The sequence below is a fragment of the Sciurus carolinensis genome, chromosome 1, assembly GCF_902686445.1.
Source record: "Sciurus carolinensis chromosome 1, mSciCar1.2, whole genome shotgun sequence".
Lineage (NCBI taxonomy): Eukaryota > Metazoa > Chordata > Mammalia > Rodentia > Sciuridae > Sciurus > Sciurus carolinensis.
In genome coordinates this window covers 94,474,507-94,495,209 of record NC_062213.1, presented here as the reverse complement: position 1 = coordinate 94,495,209, position 20,703 = coordinate 94,474,507, and the positions used below count along the sequence as shown (strand labels likewise).

General features: G+C 35.3%; 1 protein-coding gene and 1 pseudogene across 4 annotated transcripts in view; both read right to left on the bottom strand.

Annotated features, from left to right (window-relative positions):
• The window catches only part of Ash1l (ASH1 like histone lysine methyltransferase), a 199,000-nt gene that overhangs the window by 99,042 nt on the left and 79,255 nt on the right, over window positions 1-20,703 (bottom strand). For all 4 annotated transcript variants that reach the window (XM_047567330.1, XM_047567337.1, XM_047567313.1 and 1 more), the window contains exon 5: window positions 1,356-2,100. In XM_047567330.1, coding sequence (XP_047423286.1) covers window positions 1,356-2,100 — 745 coding nt within the window. The remainder of the gene's footprint in view (window positions 1-1,355; window positions 2,101-20,703) is intronic.
• Window positions 13,430-15,830, bottom strand: LOC124994978 (iron-sulfur cluster assembly 1 homolog, mitochondrial-like; annotated as a pseudogene).

The window sequence follows — 20,703 nt, the reverse complement described above, 5'->3', positions numbered from 1 at the left end:
CTGTAGTATATTTCATTGTTCTATACTAGTACCACAATGCTAGTACCACAATGTTTTGATTACCATACCTTTGTAGCAAAAACAGACAAGTTGAACTTTTGGAAACATCAGAAAATCTTGTACACCGAAAGCCAGTATTATTACAGAAAAAGACATAAAATAGCAACCAAGACAGAATGAGGAAATATTACAAATCATATATCTAATAAGGAAATAATATGCAGAATATTGAGAAATTTAAAACTCAATAATAAAAAACCTCATTTAAAAATTGGCACAAAAGGACAATAAGCACAAAATGTTTGACAATACTAACAGAGAAATGCAAACATAAAATTCATTGACATACTACTGCACAATCATTAGGATAGCCACTATCAAAAAGCCAGAAAATAAGTGTTTGTAAAGATGTGACTGTAACTGGAATACACCATTGAGAAGAAAGCACAATTTACAGATGCTGTGGAAAATACTATGGCAGTTCCTCAAAAAACTGAAAATACAATTCTCATATGATCCAGCAAAGGACTGCATGCAGGGTCTCAAATAGATATATGTTCACCAACCACTTTCATAGCAGCATTACTCACATTAGCTAAACTTGGGTTGGTCAACCCATGGAGCTGGGCAAAGGGGAGATGATGAAGTTTTTATTTAATGGGTACAGATTCACTTTTGCATGAATAAATGAAAAGAGTTATAGAGATGGATGGTGCTAAAGACTACACAAAATTGTGAATGTAATTTACACTATCAAAATGCATGCTTAAGATGTAATACATGAGGCACTGAGCTCAATCCTCAGGCTATAAAACCAAATCAAAACAAAAACAGCCCAAACATCAAATGTACCTTCAGGAAAATAATAAAGGATCTGCTGGGATACAGAACAAAAGGATTAAATGATCTTTTTATGTTTGGTGATTTCTGAATTATGTTTTGTATCTTTTGGAAAAAAGTAAAGTATATAAAAAGGATACTATGAAGAAAGTAAAATGAACATGCTGGAAGATTTAAAGTAGATTATTGGTCAAATGCTGAGAGCACAGAGGAGATACTGTGATAGAAAAAAATGATTCCACCTACATACCTCCATAGTGGATAAATTTCTTTAAGCCTTGATTTCTTAGTCTATAAAGTGAGTGGCTTAATTTAGATTGTTATATCACTTTTGCTTGTTAGTTTTTTATAATTTGGTCATCCATAAATAAGACCAGTTTGTTAAATGAGGAGGTCTTATACAATAAAAAGTGGAATATTTTAAAATTGACAGAATAACACAGCCACGTAGGTACAATAGTTTTAAAATGCTAGTTTGCTCTTACCTAATTAGACAATACTTTAAATAGAGTTACCTTTTATCATTCTCTTGCTCTTCTTCCTCTGGTAATGGCTTCTGCTTTTTCCTAGTTGGTTCTTCCAACAGCCAGTTTTTTCTCTTCAACCCCTTCTTATGTTCTGCATTCAGATTTACACTCTGAACAACAGCTTCAATAACATCAGTGACTGTATCAGGACTGAGGTGCAGTGCTAATCCTTCTTCACCTTCATTCAATTCTGGGTTGACAAACTGAGCAGCCTGAAATGCTTGCATTGATACCACAGCCTGAAGGGGACATTTCCGAGGTCGGCCTGGTCTGCGTTTCACGAAGTTATTCCCTGTCCTGGCCTGCCTTTGAAGTTTTTTGGCTTTTAAAATTTTATTGACGTGGTCCAAGTTTTTCTTTGTGGCCAAGATTTTGTCATAATTGCACATTTTCCTAGCTTGGCGCTGCATAGCTTCTACTACACTTCTCTTGATGTGATGAGGGGAACAAGTGCTTGTTGTCAACTTCTCAGAAAGGAGTGAGATGCTATTACTGCAAGAGTCACTTGAGACTGCAGGCACTAAAAGACTGTCTGATTTTCCCACAGTTCGTTCCTTGCTGTGGCTATGGCCTGGACTGGAGGAAGGTGGGGCAGAAGTAGTTGCAATCACAGCATCAATATTTTTCTCCACGGGCTCTTGGTCCTCATGTTGTACCATCCGCTGTAGCAGACTATCCACAGAGTCATCCACAGGAGCAACCAATCTTGGACTTCGGGATGGAACTCCATTTACTAAAAAAGACAACAAATCACACATAGACAAAAGTCTAAACTTATGACACTGATATAAGACAAGTGACAGTGCTTTGATCTTCTAAGATTAAACATGATAATACCGTATGTATTTATCTTTTACAGCTAAGTGAAAGTTTATTTTCTCAATTCAGGTGTATTACAATAAACATACTAAAATAAAAACGAGAACCAGGTGTGGTGAGGCAACCCTGCAATTCCATCAACTCAAGAGGCTGAGGCATTAGGATCAAAAGTGTGAGGCCAGCCTCAGCAACTCAGCAAAACCTTAAACAAATCCGTGAGACAATGTCTCAAAACAAAAAATTAAAAAGGCTGGGATCGTAGATCAGTGACAAAAGTGTGCCTGAGTTCAAAACCTAGTACTGAAAATAAAATAAAATTGACCCAGGTATCCCCAATAATATGTAGATTTTAATAATTTTCAACCAGACATGGTAGTGTACAATCGTAATTCCAGCAATTTGGGATGCTGAAGCAGGAGAATCCAAAGTTCAAGGTAAGCCTCAGTCAACTTAGCAAGGCCCTAAGCAACTTAATGAGGTCCTGTTTCAAAAGAAAAAAAGAAGCGGGGGCAGATGCTGGGAACGTGGCTCAGTGGTAAAGTTCCTTTGGGTTCAATCCCCAGTACCACAAACAACAACAACAAAACTAAGAGATGAGAAGCAGAAATAAAATTTAATTTTTTAACATGAAGGTCTGTCAGGGGACTTAATAGTTAAATGTGAGATGAAGATCTGAATTTTAATTATAGATTATATTTCTTGAATAGTGCTGGTTTTAAGTGCAACGGACTGGGGGTGACATCACTTTTTGGGAAAGGGTTTAAAATTGAAATAGATGAACATTTGCAAAAACAGTTTAAAACGAGTGTATGTTAAAGGAGACACTGAAAAATAAGTGGTACTAAATAAACTTTGTTATATTAGGGGCACAAAGATTTTGTGATCACTGGTGATTCCAACTAGGGCCTGGCCCCGTACTAGGCAAGCACTCTAACCATTGAGCCAGAATCTCACTAAGTTGCTAGGCTGGCATTGAACCTGGATTCCTCCTACTTTAGCCTACTGTGTAGCTGGTGTAACAGGCACATGCCACTGTTCCCAACTACTTTGACTAAGCCAGTTTATTTGTGGCTAGTTTACCATACCACTAATGATCATAGGTCATAATTCTCTAATCAATGAATTTATTGATAGGACTTTAACATGTGTTAATATTCTAGATACTCCTTTAATAATCCTAGGCAGGGCTGGGGAGATAGCTCAGTTGGTAGAGTGCCTGTCTCACAAGCACAAGAATCCTTGTGCTTATCTTGTGTAGATAAGATTACAAGTCTTATCTACACTCTCATTGGAAATGCATTTAACTATCCTCCATGTTCTGATGTCACCTGATATCTATTTTCTAAATCTACCTTTCTTAGAATTTTATGTATTTTTTAATGTTCACAGAATTTTTAAACTATATTCACATTTAATTTCATTGTCTGCTCCTTAATCTTACTTCTCTCCTCCAGGGTCCCTATACCAGTGGAAGATACCATAAACCCAATCATTCAACATTGTATATACTGACTACCAATCATGTGGTAGGAATTTGGTTATATAAGTTTAGGTCACTTTATCCAATTCTTTCTTCTTTCCACAAATAATAAAATTTTAATCTTATTAGTCTGATCTACTGACTCTATCCACTTTTCTTTTTTCCATTTTTTAAAAAAAAAACATTATTTTTAATTTTATTTTTAGTTGTAGATGGACACAATACGTTTATTAATTTATTTTTATGGATGCCAAAGATGGAACCCAGTGCCTCACACGTGCTAGGCAAGCACTCTACAATTGAGCTACAATCTCTGGCTCTCCCCCCACCTTTTTTAAAATTGGTGCATTATACCTCTACATATTCATGAGAGTTGTTGTTATGTATTTGTGCATGCAGACAATACACTATGTCACTACAATGACCATGATCAAGCTAATAATATCTTCCTGCCCTTAAGGAGTAGCCTAACTGCTTACGGTGCTATTAAAAGGTGTACACAAAACTTTTAATGCTTCTCTTACCACGTGGTAGAGTCTACTTCCCTTTCCCTTGAATACAAGCCACCTTTAATGACTTCACTAAGCAAAGAGAATTCAGTGGAAGTAAAAATGTGATAATTTCCAAACCTAGGTTAGAAAAAGAGTTGATCCAAAGCTTCCATGTGATCTTTCTCTGTCTTGGGACAACTCCCCTGGGATTCTATCTTCCACACTTTAAGGAAATACAGGTAATGCTGGGCAACTGATCCTGCTGAACTCATAGTCAACTGCCAGCCTCAACCACCAGATATGTGAATGAGGAAGACTTCAAAATAACTTTAGTTCACCACAATCTGGCTACAATTACAGGAGAAATCGAAAGAAATTCTGAGATAATAAGTGATTGTTTCTATTTGATGTATATTTAGGGTGCTTTGTCAATCAAAAAGAAAAAGTGGAACCCTGTACTTTCTACTTGTAATCTTATCATTCTCCAAATCATTCTTCATGTAGTAGACTGAGTGATCTTTAAAAAACAAAAATTCCAGAACCTTTATAGTTTTAGCTTCTGTTTAAAATGCTTAAAAAGCTTCCTATCATTTGGCTGTGATGATGCACACGTGTAATTCCAGTGACTCAGGAGACTGAGGTGGGCGAATCAACAAGATTGAGGCCATCCTCAGCACCTTAGCAAGACCATGTCTCAAAATAAAAAGCACAAAGTGCTGGGGATATATGTAGCTCAGTAGAGTGCCTCTGGGTTCAATCCCTAGTACTGATGCAGGTAGAGGAGAGCATTTTAATCAATAAAACAACTTTAAAATCATTACCACCCTTTCTTTTAGTTCTATCATATTAGTACTCTATTTAGAACCATCAATTCTGTAATAAAGCACTTCAATTCCTCAAATTCAATATTTTTTCTTGAATTAGGTCTTTAAACAAGTTGTTCTCTCTGCCTGGAATACTCTTTTCCCACAAATTTACCTGCTTAATTAATATTAAGTATTCAATTTACAGTGAGGATATCACTTCATAAAAGACAACTTTCTTTCCAAAACAAGTCCCTCAACCTGATGTAAAGTTTCCTGTTAAGAACTGCCATAATACTTTCTTTTTTTATACCACTAATCACACAATTCTAATTAGTGATTTAATGTATAACATTTTTAAGAAATTATTTTATATATATATTTTTAGTTGTCAATGGGCCTTTTATTTATACATTTATTAATATGTGGTGCTGAGAATCAAACCCAGTGACTCACACATGCCAGGCAAGGACTCGATAACTGAGCCACATCCCAGGAATGGATATAATTTTCAAACAATGTTTGGACCATAGGTAAGGCAGTGAGTGGTCATATTCATTAAGTTTATTTTATATATATTCAATGTCCAGGACATACTTCATTATGAAATCAATGAAGAATGAATCCTGGGTTCAAAATCTTAGACATTTTTAGCTCCTTTTCTCCTTCATGAATTGTTCAACATTACCAAATGAATTAAATCCATGAATAGTGATTTAAAACATCATAAAATAAGTAGTTATAAAGCCTCAAGTAACTTACTTGAGCACTTTAATTTTATATATATATATATATATTTTTTTTTTTTTTTTTTTTTTCCCCCTTCTTCTTCTTCTTCTTGGTACCATGGATTGAACCTGGGGTATTTTACCACTGAGCCACAACCCCAGCCCTTTTTTGTTTCATTTAGAGACAGGGTCTCACTAAGTAGCTGAGGATAGGTTTGAACTCATGATCCTCCTCCTTAGCCTCCGGAGCTGCTGGGATTACAGGTGTGAGTCACTGTTCCCGGCAGCACTTCATAGTTAAAATTATTCATCATATTCCCAAATTCAGGCTTGCCAATTTTTTTTCATAGTCTGATGTATGTCTAAGAAACAAGGCTGGGTATGTTTTTTTTTTTTTAAATTAATTTCAACATGGTGAGATTAAACATATTCCTTTTATATATAAATTTAAGGCGCTCTGGTAAGTTTACCATGTTGTCTCCACCACAATATAGAATATTTTCATTACCCTAAAAATTTCTCTGTCCCCTTTCCAAGATCATCATTCTGTCTCACAACAGTAATCAAAGGGGGAAAAAACTGACTAGATCTGCTTCCTCATACTACAGATGCAATTTGCTTCTCTAGGATTTCATGTAAATAGCAAGACAAGAGTATATACTCTATTGTCTGCCTTTATTCATATAGCACCATTCTGAGATTCTTCATGTTTCTATATTCTCTTCTTACTGCTCTTAATCACATATTTCTTTGTATGAACTGTATGAGTGTACCACAACTTGTTTATATAATCATCTGAAAATCTGAATTGTTTACAGTTTCTGGACATAAAGATCCTATGAATATTTGTGTATACACTATTTTGTTATGACATTTTTATTTTTCTTGACCCTAAAAGTGGAATTACTAGATCCAACAAAATTTATGTTCAACTGAGAAAGTTTGCCAATGTAATTGAACCATTTTATAGTCCCACCAGCAAAGAATGAGAGTGATATAATACAATCTATTCTTGCCATAAGTTGGTATTATCACTTTTCTTTTGAATTTTTAATCATTATAATGGGTGTGAAGTGGTAACACTTAATGGATTTAATTTGCACTTCCCTGATGTTGAACATGTTCTCATGACCTTACTGGCAATTCATGTTGCTCCACCCCTACCTCTACTAGGAATCAAACCCAAGACCTTGAGCATTCTAGGCAAAACCACTACCAATGATCTACATTCTAAGGCCTCATTAGCATTCTTTTGAGAAGATTCTATCCAAAATTTTTGCCCGATTTTTTTTAGTGGTTTCTTTCATTCTGTGGTTTGCTTTTACATTTTTTTTCGGGGTGAGGGGGATACCAGGAATTGAACTCAGGAATACTCAACCACTGAGCCACATACCAGCCCTATTTTGTATTTTATTTAGAGACAGGGTTTCACTGAGTTGCTTAGCACCTTGCTTTGCTGAGGCTGGCTTTGAACTTGCAATCCTCCTGCCTTAGCCTCCCGAGCTGCTGGGATTTTAGGTGGGCGCTACTGTGCCTGGCACATCACTTTGTTTTAATTTATTTTATTTTATTTTTACAGACTGCATTTTGATTCACTGTACACAAATGGATGCAACTTTTCATTCCTATGACTGGACACAATGTAGATGCACACCATTTGTGTCATCATACATGTACACAGGGTACTGTCTCAGTCCACTATTTTTCCTTCCCCTACATCTTCCCACCCCATTTCCCTCTACACAATCCAAAATTCCTCTATTCTTCTCTTACCACCCCTACCCCTTAAGTATCCTCATCTACTTATCGGAGAAAACATTCGGCCTTTGTCTTTTTGGGATTGGCTTATTTCCTGTAGTATATTCTCCAACACCATCCATTTACCAGCAAATGCCATAGTTTTATTCTTCTTTAGGGCTAAATAGTATTCCATTGTATATATATACCATAGTTTCTTTATCCATTCATCAATTGAAGGGCATCTCAGTTGGGTCCACAATCTAGCTATTGTGAATTGAGTTGCTATAAACACTGATGTGACTGTTATCACTATAGTATGCTAATTTTAAGTCCTTTGGATATAAATCAAGGCGTGGGACAGCTGGGTCAAATGGTGGGTCCATTTAAAGATTTCTGAGTAATCTCCATACTGCTTTCCAGAGTGGCTGCACCAACTTGCAACTTCATCAGCAATGTATGTGTGCGCCTTTTTCCCCACATCCACACCAACACTTATTATTGCTTGTGTTCTTGATATAGACATTCTAATTGGAGTTAGCTGAAATCTTAGGGTGGTTTTGATTTGCATTTCTCTAATTACTAGGGATGATGAGCACTTTTTCATATATTTGTTGATCACTTGTGTATCTTCTTTTGTGAAGTGTCTGTCCAGTCCCTAAGCCCATTTGTTGACTGGGTTCTTTGTATTTTGGTATAAAGTTTTGTAAGTTCTTTATAAATTTTGGAGATTAGCAGCAAGTCACTTTTTAATAGTGCTTTCTAAACAAGTTTTAACATTTTATGAAATCAAATTTACCTTTTCTTTTATGGTCCTTGTATTTTTTTATACTATTTAAGAAATCCCTGAATTATCATAAGGTCATGAAGATATTCTTCTATATGTTCTTCTAAACATTTTGTAGATTCACAAACTTCACAGACATTGTAGGAACAATTTCAAATTCAATTTTACATATGGTATGAGATAAGCAATTATCCTTTTTACCATGAAGATACATAGTTTACAGTACTATTTTTTGAAAAGATTATTTTTGCCCAATTGAAATCAACTGAAAGTCAAAATATATAGAAAGGAGTGTCTGTTTTTGGACTATTTTGTTTCACTGAATGACATGTGTATACTTAAAACAGTATCACACTGCCTGGAATACTATGGCTTATACTAAGTCAATATCAGTTAGTGGAAATCTTCTAATTTTCTTCCTCAAAAAAGTAAAACTTTGGCTTTGTTATGTCCCATACATTTCTATACAAATTTTAGAATCAATCTGTCAATTTACATAAAAATCCTGGTGGAATTTTATTAAGAGCCTACTGAACTTATTGTTTGGGAGAAAACTGACATCTTAACAGTACTGCATCTTCTAAGCAAAGATCCAACACCTCTCTCCACCACTTAGACTTTTTTATCAATAATGGTTTGTACATTTTATTATACAGATACTGTACATATTTTGCCAGATTTATCCTTAAGTTTTTCATGGCTTTTAATATAATTGTACTTGTTATTTTATACGATTTTGTAATTATTCATTGATCCTGTGTACAAATACAATGATTTGTATATGTTCAGCTTAAACTCACAGAAATCCTGTTAAACTCATTTATTAAGTCCAGTAGCTTGTTTGTTTTTGGTACCAGGGATTGAACTCAGGAGCACTTGGTCAGTGAGCCACATCCCCAGCCCTATTTTGTACTTCATTTAGAGACAGGGAGTGCTAGGGATATATCTTAGTTGGCAGAGTGCTTGCCTTGCAAGCACAAGGCCCTGGGTTCAATTCCCTGCACTGTGGGAAGCCATCCTTATTTAGCAGAATCAGACTAGGCTGAACCATGGGACACAGATGTCTGGCGTCAAGGAACTGCTGGGAAGTATGTGGTGTTGCCTGGGAATGATTCCCTGTCTCCTTCTGGAATAGTACCCCTAAGAGAATGGCTTCCCTAACTCTACCCTATCCTGTCCATCATAGAAGAAGCTCCACCCGGTCTTGCCCTCTTTATCTGTGTGTTATAAATAAAAGAGAGTTGGGCCACTTCATGTTGTTAGAGGCCAGAGCTGGTATGGCCAGACTTGTCATGCCCCCTCTCATTTAAAAAGGGTATTGGCTCTTGTGTGTTTTTTGAGTACATAAGTTTATGGGTAACTGATAAACAGCCACCATCATCCTCTGGTAGTTAACCCTTTTCTCATCCATGTGGGATGTGGCTGAGAGACCTCCATACAGCACCACCAAAAAAAAGAAAAGAAACAAAGAAGAGAGACAAGATCTCAGTGAGTTGCTTTGTGCCCACTTTTGCTGAGGCTGGCTTTGAACTCAGTCGAGATCCTCCTGCCTCAGCCTCCTGAGCAGCTGGGATTACACCACCACAGTACAGTAGCTTTTTAACGGAATCTTTAGGAAATTTTCTATAGATTATATCACCTGGAAATATAACTCCTTTCTTTCTTTTCTATCTGTATGAAATTTAAAAATTTTGTTTTATTACCTTATTGCAATGGTTAAGTCTTTGTTACTATGTTGAATATAAGTAATGAGAAGAGTGCCCATCTTTTCCTTGTTACCAATCACAGCCAGAAAACAGTCTTTCGCCATTAAGTATTAGGTTAGCTGTAGGTTTTTCTGTAGCTATAACAGGTTGAGAAAACTCTTGTCTATTTTTCTAAGAGTTCTTTAAAATATTCATAAATAATTATTAAAAATTTCAAATATATTCTCTAAATCTACTTAAAAACAATTATGCAGTTTTTCTTATTTACTGTTAAATTCACAAAATATGTTACTTGATTTTTCAATGTTAACCAAACTTTGGAGTTGGGTATGGTGGATCATGTCTGTAACCTAGTGGTTTGGGAGGTTGAGGCAGGAGGATTGTGAGTTCAATGCCAGCCTGAGCAACTTACTGAGGCCCTGAGCAATTCAGAAAGCCCCTGACTCTAAATAAAATCTTAAAAAGGCTTGGGGATATGACTCACTGGTTAAGTGCCCCTGGGTACAATTCCAAGTACAAATCAAAACAAAACACCTATTTAAGTTTGTACTCCTGAAATAAACTCACTTGGTTGTAGTATATTATGCATTTTTACATACTGGATTCCATTTGATAATATTTTTGCATCCATAGCCAGAAATTACTAGTTTGGTGTATTCTTGTAACACTTTTGATATGGCAATACTGGAAATATTGACCTCATAAAATGAATTTGGAAAAGCTCCAGTTTTTGAAAGAACCTGTATATAATTATTATTTTTTCGTTGAATGGTTGATAGAATCTTACTGAAACTACTGGGTTTTGAGTTTTCATTGCCTAAAGATTTTTAATAATCATTTCCTTAATAGATTCAGAAATATTTTAGGTTATTTATTCTTGGGTGATTGTTTTGGATGTTTCTTCTTAGTCAACTTCTCAATTTCTTTAAATGAAAATATTTTTAATCTTACTGTTATCCTTTTAAAGGAAGAATGATTTGTTTGAAACCCTTTCATTCATTCCGTATACTGTTAATTTGTCTTCTGCTTTCTTATTTCTTGTTTTTGTAACACACACACACACACACACGTATTTTCCAAATAACCAGTGATAATTTTGATTTTCTGTTTATTTCTGCTCTTATAATTACAATTTTCATCTTTCTAACCTGGGCTTGTTTTCTTTTTAACTTCCTAAAGGTAAAAGAGATCTGAGTCACTTATTCAGATCTTTGCTCTTTGGGTTTTTTTTTTGTTTTTTGATATTCTTGGTACCGGGGATTGAACTCAGGAGCACTCAACCACTGATTCACATTCCCAGCCCTATTTTGTATTTTATTCAGAGACAAGGTCTCACTGAGTTGCTTAGTGCCTTGCTATTGTTGAGGCTGGCTTTGAACTTGTTATCTGAGCCTCCTGAGCCCCTGGGATTACAGGCATGTGCTACTGTGCCCAGCTCAGACCTTTTTTTTGTTTTTTTTTTTAAAACATAGTCTTAGATGTGATTTCACAAGTTTTTATATGCTTTCCTCAAAAAATATTTTCTAACTTAAGTTTTTGGGAATTCCTGTTTAAGAAATGTGTTAATTTCCACTTAAGGAATTTCAAGGTATTTTTCTGTTACTGAATTCTAATATAATTCTATTATGGTCTGAAAATACTATTATGCATGAGAACAGAACTTAGAAAAAAATTTTTTTAGTTGTAGATGGACACAATACCTTTATTTAATTTATTTATCTTTATGTGGTCTTCAGGATTGAACCCAGGGCCTCACCTGTGCTAGGCCAGTGCTCTTACCACTGAGCTACAACCCCAGTCAGAGATCAAACATTTAAAGATTATTAAGACATTTTGAGGATCCCAAATATGATGGTATCTTAGTAAAATTGCAAAAGGCCATGGGGAAAATGTGTATAATATATTCATATTTGTTGATAACTTCTGGCACTTTTCAAGCCTATGGTAGAGTCATGCTTGCATCCACTGTTTCCTTTCTGTCTGAATAACTTTTTTTTAGCATTTCTGCTACTGTATGTCTTATGGTAAAACATTCTTTAGAGTTTTGTTTTTCTGTTCATGTTAATGTTGCCTTCATTTGTGAAGAATATTTTCACTGATTGAAGAATTTTAAGTGCTGGGATACAGCTCAGCTGGTAGAGTGCTTGCCTTGCAAGCACAAGGCCCTGGGTTCGGTCCCCAGCACCGCAAAAAAAAAAAGAATTTTAAATTGACAAAAATTTTTAAACACTTGAAAAATTTATTTTTTTATGACCGTAGTCACATTCTAAAAGTGAGTAGCAATCCCTGTATGGAGTATTACACAAATTATGAGATTGCCAATTATCTTAACAACAAAAACTTACAAACATTTAAACTCAGTCACTTTACTTCATGAAAACTGGTTTTCAAAAAAGGCGTATATGTATATGCATATATCTCATAGAGTACCATATGAGATATGCATATATCTCATAGAGTACCAAGGGAAATCAATAGATTAAGTGACAAAAGAACTACATTATAAGAAAAATTGGTGATCAGAATGTTAGGTTAAAATACTGTATAAAAATTTTAGCAACTGGACTTAGAAATCAGAAAATATACACATACTAGAAACTTTAGGAAAAGACTCCCATATTCTGCTTCACAATCACTATTACACCCCAAAAGAGAAAATGGGTTGGGTTGATAAAATTATCTGTTCTGCCAGTACAGACCACTGTTTCAATGTTCTAAAGAAACAAGATGGAGCCAGGCACAGTGGCACACGCCTATTATCCTAGCAGCTCAGGAGGCTGAGGCAGGAGGATCACAAGTTCAAAGTCAGCCTCAGTGAGATTCTGTCTCTAAATAAAATACAAAATAGGGCTGGGGATGTGGCTCAGTGGTCTAGTTCCCCCTGAGTTCAATACCTGGTACTGAAGGAAAGGAAAAAAAAAAAAAATAAAGAAAGGAGGGAGAGTCACATAAAAAGTTTTAAAATAACAGTTTACCCTCTCAATATATGATCTTCATTAACTTAAAAAGAAACTATCCAAATGTTGACCAGATACAGAAATCACATTATCATTTCCCTTCAGTACCTCTGAGTGCAGAGCACAAGTGATCCCTATAAGGAATGGGCAATGGGGGTATGGTCCCAGCTCTTCCTTTGGTAGGGATGGCTTCCCTGGGGTTGTGTCTCCTCACAAACAGAATTGAGGAAGTGGGCTTTTAAAAGACCTTCCACCTAAAATGATCTATGCTTGAGATCCCAACCTTGAGCAGACTTTGGGGTGGCAAAAAATGTGGGTTAAAAAAATAGGTGGAGGAAATATTCCTCACCTTTTGATACCATCACTTGGAAATTTTTTGCATTACAGTTCAAGGAAATCTTTAACCAGTACTGTTGAAAGGTACACAGTGAGGCATCTGACAAATTTTTGATGAAAATATTTAAAAAGGGTCATGTCAAGTTTGGGTAGAAATACAATGCATTGCCATGTTACTAACAGTAGTCAGAACTTCTCGCCTCTGAATTTTGGGAAACAACAGTCTGGTTGGGAAAATGCAGATGAAGATGTATATCAAGACATTTGACAGAAATCTAGCAAGCAGCACACCTATGAACAGATTTCCTGAACTCGTCCCAAGAAGGCAACATTAATGAAACTGGTTCTAACAGAAAGGATGAAAGGGAGTTAAATGCAGGGTAGGACCTTTTCCTTTACAGAATGATGACTGAAAGAGAACAATGTCTTCTCATTTTCTGTCCCATATGGGAAACATTATATCACTTCTGGAATTTAACAAACTGGCTTCATTTTTCAAGATGCATCACTTTATTTTCCCCACAAGATGGCTATGCATTATAAACTTTAAGCAGTCACATGATTTCTTCAGTAAGCACCAAAGCTTCCACAAGCTTTCCTGGAGTTTATAGCCAGATGAGTCCTCACATTTCAAATATTAATGTGTTCTCCACAGCCATCAGTTCCTTTGATGTTTGGGTTACTGAAGGCAAACTTACTGGATAATTTGTCTTCAACACAGTCTATTTCTGTTCCTAAAAGTATCAGCTGTGCTTTCTTTTTAAAGACCACAGATTCCATCCTAAACTACTTTATCAGATTTCCTTTCTGTAAGAAAAGTCAATACATTACAGTCCCTGGTTTGAATACTGACTTTAGCACATGTTCAGGCTTATCTTTAAGAAGCTGTTTTATCTTGTTTACTGCTGAAGGTGTCAGGGTGAGTGCAGCTTCTTCTTGCTCATAGCCTGGACAGTGGTCTGAACAAATGAGGTTGACATTATTTACTGATCTAGCCTTGCAGTCTTGGGCTGGAGCTTGACCACTGGAGCTTCCCTCCATGAACACCTAGTGTGTTGACCTCCACTGTGTTTTGACATAAAATTTTATTTATTTATTTTTTTTAAGTACTGGAGATTGAACCCAAGGGACATTTTACTACTGAACTACAACCCCAGTCCTTATTTTTAATTTTTATTGTGTAATTTTTATTTTGAGGTTATCCTTGAGCTTATGTTACTCCTACTTCTGCCTTCTGAGTTGCTGAGATTTACAGACATGCACCACTGAGCCTGATTTGGCTTATAAAAATTTCTGACAATAAATACACCTGCTGTAAGCTGTTGCTATATTCCCCTGTAAGTTAGATGTTTCTCGATTTTGCTTCTCTAGGAAATTTTAAGATTTTCTCTTTACAACTAGTTTCCAGAAACTTGGTAATGATGTCCCCTAATTAGTGCATATACACACTGTGTGTGTTTATCCTGCATGAGACTGCAAAGCTTCATGGATCTAAAGGTTATCACTTTCATTAATTATGGAAATGTATTGAACACTATTTCTTCAAATGTCTTCTACTCGAACACTCTCTCTCTATATATTCTTTTTTGGAATGCTAGGGATTGAACCCAGGGCCTTGTTCATGCTAGGAAAACATTCTACCACCGAGGTATACCTACAGGCTCCCAATTCACTCTCTTTTTTCTCTCCCAAATAGTTATAGGGCATTCGATCCATGCGTATTAGCCATCTTGATATTTTATCACAGGTCACTCAAGTTCTATTCTTTTTTTTTTTTTTTTTTGTCAGTCTTTTTTGCCCCATTATATTTCACTTTAGATAGCTTTTATTAATATTTCTTCAAATCCAGTGATCTTTTTTTTTTTTTTTTTTTTTTGCTATATTGGGGATTGAACCCAAGGTTTCATACACACTGGACAAGTGTGCTTGCTTTGTCACTGAGCTACACCCACAGCCCTTTTTAAATTTTGAAGGGGTCTTGCGAGGTTGCTCAGGTTGGCCTCAAACTTTTTGATCTTCCTCCCTTTGCTTCCAGAGTAGTTGAAACACATGTACCACTACACCTGGGTTTATCTTTTCTTATATAGGGCCTAACATTCTATTGTGTGACATTTTCATTTCAAATACTATGCTTTTTTATCTATAAAAGTTACATTTGTTTTTTTTTAACATATCAATTTTTTTATTTAAAAGGAGTGAGTTGCTGGGCATGGTGGCACCTGCCTGTAATCCCAGAGGCTGCGGCAAGAAGATTGAGAGTTCCAAGCTAGTCTTAGTAAAGGGAAGGCACTAAGCAACTCAGTGAGACCCTGTCTCTAAATAAAATGCAAAATAGGGCTGGGATGTGGCTCAGTGCTCAAGTGTCCCTGAGTTCAATCCCTGGTACCACCCCTCCCCTGCAAAAATAAAAGTAAAAAATAAAAAAATATAAGGAATGAGTTGTATTCAGGGGGGTTATAGGTTTTATGGACAAGAAAAAAACTACACCAGAACCAACTTGTTCATCCATCTTTTAAATTTTTCTTCTCAACCTTTGTCTTAGCTTTTTCACTGCTGTGACTAAAAGATCTGACCAACACAATTATAGAGAAGGAAAGGTTTATTTGAAGGCTCACGGTTTCAGAGGTCTTAGTCCATAAAAGGCTGGCTCCATTCCTCTGGGCTCAAGGTGAGACTGAACATCATGGCAGGAGAGAATGGCAGAGGGAAGAAGCTCACATGGTGATCAGAAAGCAGAGAGAGACTCCACTCTCCAGATACAAAATATAAACACCATAGCCATGCCCCAATTTATACCTCCTCCAACCACACCCTACCACTTCAGTTAATCCCACCAGGGATTAATGAACTGAATGGGTTAAGACTCTTGCAACGCAATCATTTCTCTGCTGAATCTTCCTGCACTGACTCACATGTGAGTTTTTGGGGGACACCTTCATATCCAAACCATAACATCCTTTAAGGAATATAAAAAAGATGAATGAAAAAAGATTTCAGCATCAAACTCCCTTTTTTCCTTCAGCTCAGTAGGCAGCAATATCCTTTTTGCATTTTTCCTTCAGTTTAACTTGTACTTTCCTTCAGTTTAACGCTGTACTGCTTTTCCACATCTCTTCCAGTATTGCTGCAACATCACTAATGGACAGGATGTTCTCCTTAAGATTTTTGAGTGATACTCAGAACAGAACAAGAAGGTGGCCAATGGAGGCTTCTGGGGTGCACTGGAATCCTCCAACTACTTTTTTTGTTTCCCCTTTCTGAGGAATATAAGTTTTCATTTTTCTTCCATAACAGACCTTGTCCACCTTTGTCATTTCTTCAAATTTTCCTTTCTCTTTAGTAGATATGGTATTTCACCTCTCTGAGCACTTCTTATCATCAAGTCAAATTCTGAGAAATTGACTGACGCTTCTGGATAATTCTTCCAGTGATCATTCTGGCAAGTTTGCACAAAGAATGTGTTTGATAACATTTTGCTTCTCAGGTTCTGAGGATGTTATTTGCCGGATTTAGTTGGTTTTCTTCAGTGAGCCAGAGTCACCTGGTGCCCATCCAGCTCTAGAAAATGTTGAAACTGAGAAAATGGAACCTCTGCACACTGTTGGTGGGAATATAAAATAATACAGTGCTATGGAAAACAGCACAGCAGTTCCTAAAAAATTTTAAAATAGAATTGCTATATAATTCAGCAAGTCCACTTTTAAATACATACACCAAAGAATTTTAAGCAGGATCTTGGTAAAGATATTTGCACACAATTATTGTGCATTATTTATAAATAGTCAAAAGGTGGAAGCAATCCACATTTCTACCTACAGATGGATAAATTAACAAAATGCGGTACACACATACTGGGAATATTATTCAGTCACAAAAAGGAAAGTAATTTTGACACATGCTACAAAATAGATGAAACTTGAGGACATCTATTTTTTTAACTGTCACAAAAGCAAGCAGTGTATGATTCCTCTTTTATGAGGTGTTAAATTATTGAGACAATGTAAAATGGTCGTTTTTTTTTTTTTTTTTTTTTTTTTTTTTTTTTTTTGGCGGTGCTGGGGATTGCACCCAGGGCCTTGTGCTTGCAAGGCAAGCACTCTACCAACTGAGCTCTATCCCCAGCCCTAAAATGGTGGTTTTAAGGGGATAGGTGGAGAGGGGAATAAAGTCCTGTTTTATGGATATAGAATTTGTTTTGCAAGATAAAAATAGTTACAGATCTTGGCTATACAACACACAAAAATACTTAGCACTGGTGAATTAACTACACTTAGAAAGTAAAAAGATAAATTTTGCCATAGTTAAAAATTTTTTTGATGCTAACGTTTTAGAATCAGTTACTTGTAGAATGGTTTGAATCCTTAAAACAGATTTTAAATCTTAAATAGGGGACCTGTGTCACTTTTACTCAAGGAATATTTAGTGTTGCTAAGGTGTAATCATTATTGAGTCCTTCTACCAAGAACTCTATAGTTGGCAGTCAGAATTCAAATTTTTTTCTGCCTTGTATAAATCCTAAGAATTTTAAATTTTATGACTTCCTGTTTATCCCAGTGTCCAACATTTTGTTTTACTGTCTGTCAAATAGAGCCTTGTACTAAACAAAGGTTTAAGTTTTTTGTGGTACTGGGAATTGAACCCAGGGATGCTTAACCACTGAACCACATCCCCAGAACTTTTTTTTTATTTTTTGAGATAGAGTCTTGCTAAATTGCTGAAGCTGGACTTAAATCTGTGATCCTCTCAGCCTCCGGAGTTGCTAGGATTATAGTTGTGTGTCACTGCACCCTGCTATAATGTTTAAGATTACTCATCAAATGTACCTAAACATTTTTGCAATCTTCTTTTTGTTGTTTACTACTGTATCCTGTTCTACATTCTATAATACCTAATTAACATTTCCATAAATTCAAAACAATAATGGGAGGAGGATCAATAACAGCAGCAATTAACAACAGAAGTTAGTGTTTACTTATAGACTAATTCAATGATAGGAATTTCATATAAATTATTCTTATTCTCATTATTTTGCATGATAAACAAAAATAGCCTCAAATTATAGATGAGAAAGCTGTGGTTTGAATAGTTTATGTAACTCGTACAATGTTACACAATATTGCTGAAGTTGAATCAGTCACATCCAACTTCAAAAGTACATAGTTTTCTTGTCATGTCATAATATTTTCTCTTCTTTCCCCACTTAGAACACTTTTAGCCACAGCATATGTATGATGTCTTAGAAGTCTCAATCCCATGTTTATGGAAGACTTTTTTGATTAACCTTAATATGGGTCCCTGAATATAATATATATAATATATATAATATTATATTATATTATATATAATATAATATTATATATATTATAATATATATATATTATATATATATATATAATATATATATATATTATATTTATATATTATAATATATATATATTATATATATATTATATATAATATAATATTATATAATTATATTATATATAATATAATATTATATTATATTATATTATAATTAGAAAAGAAGTACTTCTCATCTGTTTAACAATATTTGCAAATCAGCTAATGAAAGTTGAAATGTTTCTATGAAACAATACTGCAGAACTTTGTTTTTCAAGAAGTGTTAAATTACTGTGAAATCTGTCCTAACTAAAATCTTCAGGGTTATATCAAATCCCTGAGGAAAAAAAGAAAATAAATATAATCACTTTAAAAGCTGCAAATAGAAGGTGTGTGGGGTGGGGGGTACTACCAGAAGTATGTACTGACAAAGAACACTTGAAAATATTCATTTCATCTTCCTATTAAGTCTTAAAGACCTAACATGATACTTAACACACCTCAGGAAGACTTAGATCTTTCTCACCAATTATACTTTTGCTACCCTACACTCCCAGCTTGCCTAACAATGACAATGACAACAGTTGTTAGTAGTCATATACTAACAGTTGTTAGTAGTATATGATCCCTTTGGATTTATTTCAAAACAGGGCAATTACTTCAAAGATTAGGCAAGAGATGTCTTATGTGTATTACTTTTTGTTTACACATTGCTTACATACCTTACTTCACAGATGAGAGCTATTTTATTCCACTGACTATACCTAGAAGAATAGAACATGGTTCTGGTTCTTTGCCTTTAAATCGCAAAATAAAGGCTGGGGTTTATTTGTTTCTGGAATATGTGAGAATGTTAGGTCAAAGATTGAGAACATAACAGTTGAAAAAAAAAAAGTTCATAGTTAATGGAAATTCTCTATAGAATATTTGCATTTGGCTCTAAAATGCAATGGAAATTCCAACAATTTAGGATAAAATCTAATTTAATATTTTTTTCCTGGGTCTCAGAAAATAAAAAATTTGTTGGTCATTAGTATGACCTTGTGGTCAGGAAATCTTTTGCCTGCTCCTTTTAATGCCAAAACTGAAACAAGGGACAATTTATTCTCTTCTGTGATAAGTTTATTTCTATTTGATTTTACACTGGTGTCACTTTTTAGCAACTGCAGTTGTATGCATGAAAATCTGATGTGATCTTCTGTCGTGCTGGAGTCTTAGGTTTTGGCTTTCATCTATTGCACCAGGATATGTTGCAATTAACGGACTCTCAGTGACAAGGGACCAAGGAAGCATATGCTCAACAGCTCTAGTGGGTGCTTCTTATTTATGAATCAAACGTTATTAAAATTTTTCTGGTTTCCTATTATTTCATGGCTTGGTAATGCTCTGAGAATGTTTCCAGATTTTATCTATTGTCTTAAGGTTTAAGGTACCAACATGTTTGTTAGTTCTATACAGCTATCACTAGAGAAATAAATAAATCTAATTTGTAATAATGCCACCAAATTTTTTTTGCAGTGCTGGGGATGAAATCCAGGACCTCACCCATTTTAGGCTAGTACTTTACCACTGAGCTACATCTCCATCTGGCCACCAAAATTTTAACAGTTCTAAATTTCCCCTTTCAAGCTCACAAGCTGTTCTAATTGCATACCCCCAAGACTGTGGTTCCTTACTTCCCAATTATTCAACATTTTGTTTAAATCCTTGACTTCTTAGTTACACTGATATTAATTACTTTTTTCTACTCTTTAGCTTCTCCTTTTTTAAGGTTTCTATAACAGTACTATTTGATTTTTCCTATTTAAGTCATATTCACTGACACTGTTTCTTCCACTTTTCTTCCCTTTCAAATGTTAATGTTTCTTAGGTCTCTTTCCCACTTGTCTTTTCATTTTATAATTTTTTCCTGGGCAATCTCACTCACTGCCAAATTCAAATTTATACATGTAATGATAGGTCTGTATTTCTATAAAGAAGTCACTGAAAATATAAACCACTACTTCCAGTTGTCAAGCATTTCTACCTCAACAGCCTGAAGACAGTTAAAATTAAATATATTCAATGCCAGGCACCATGGTACATGCCTATAATCCCAGCAGCTTGGGATGCTGAGACAGGAGTGAGTTCAAAGCCAGCCTCAGCAATGGTA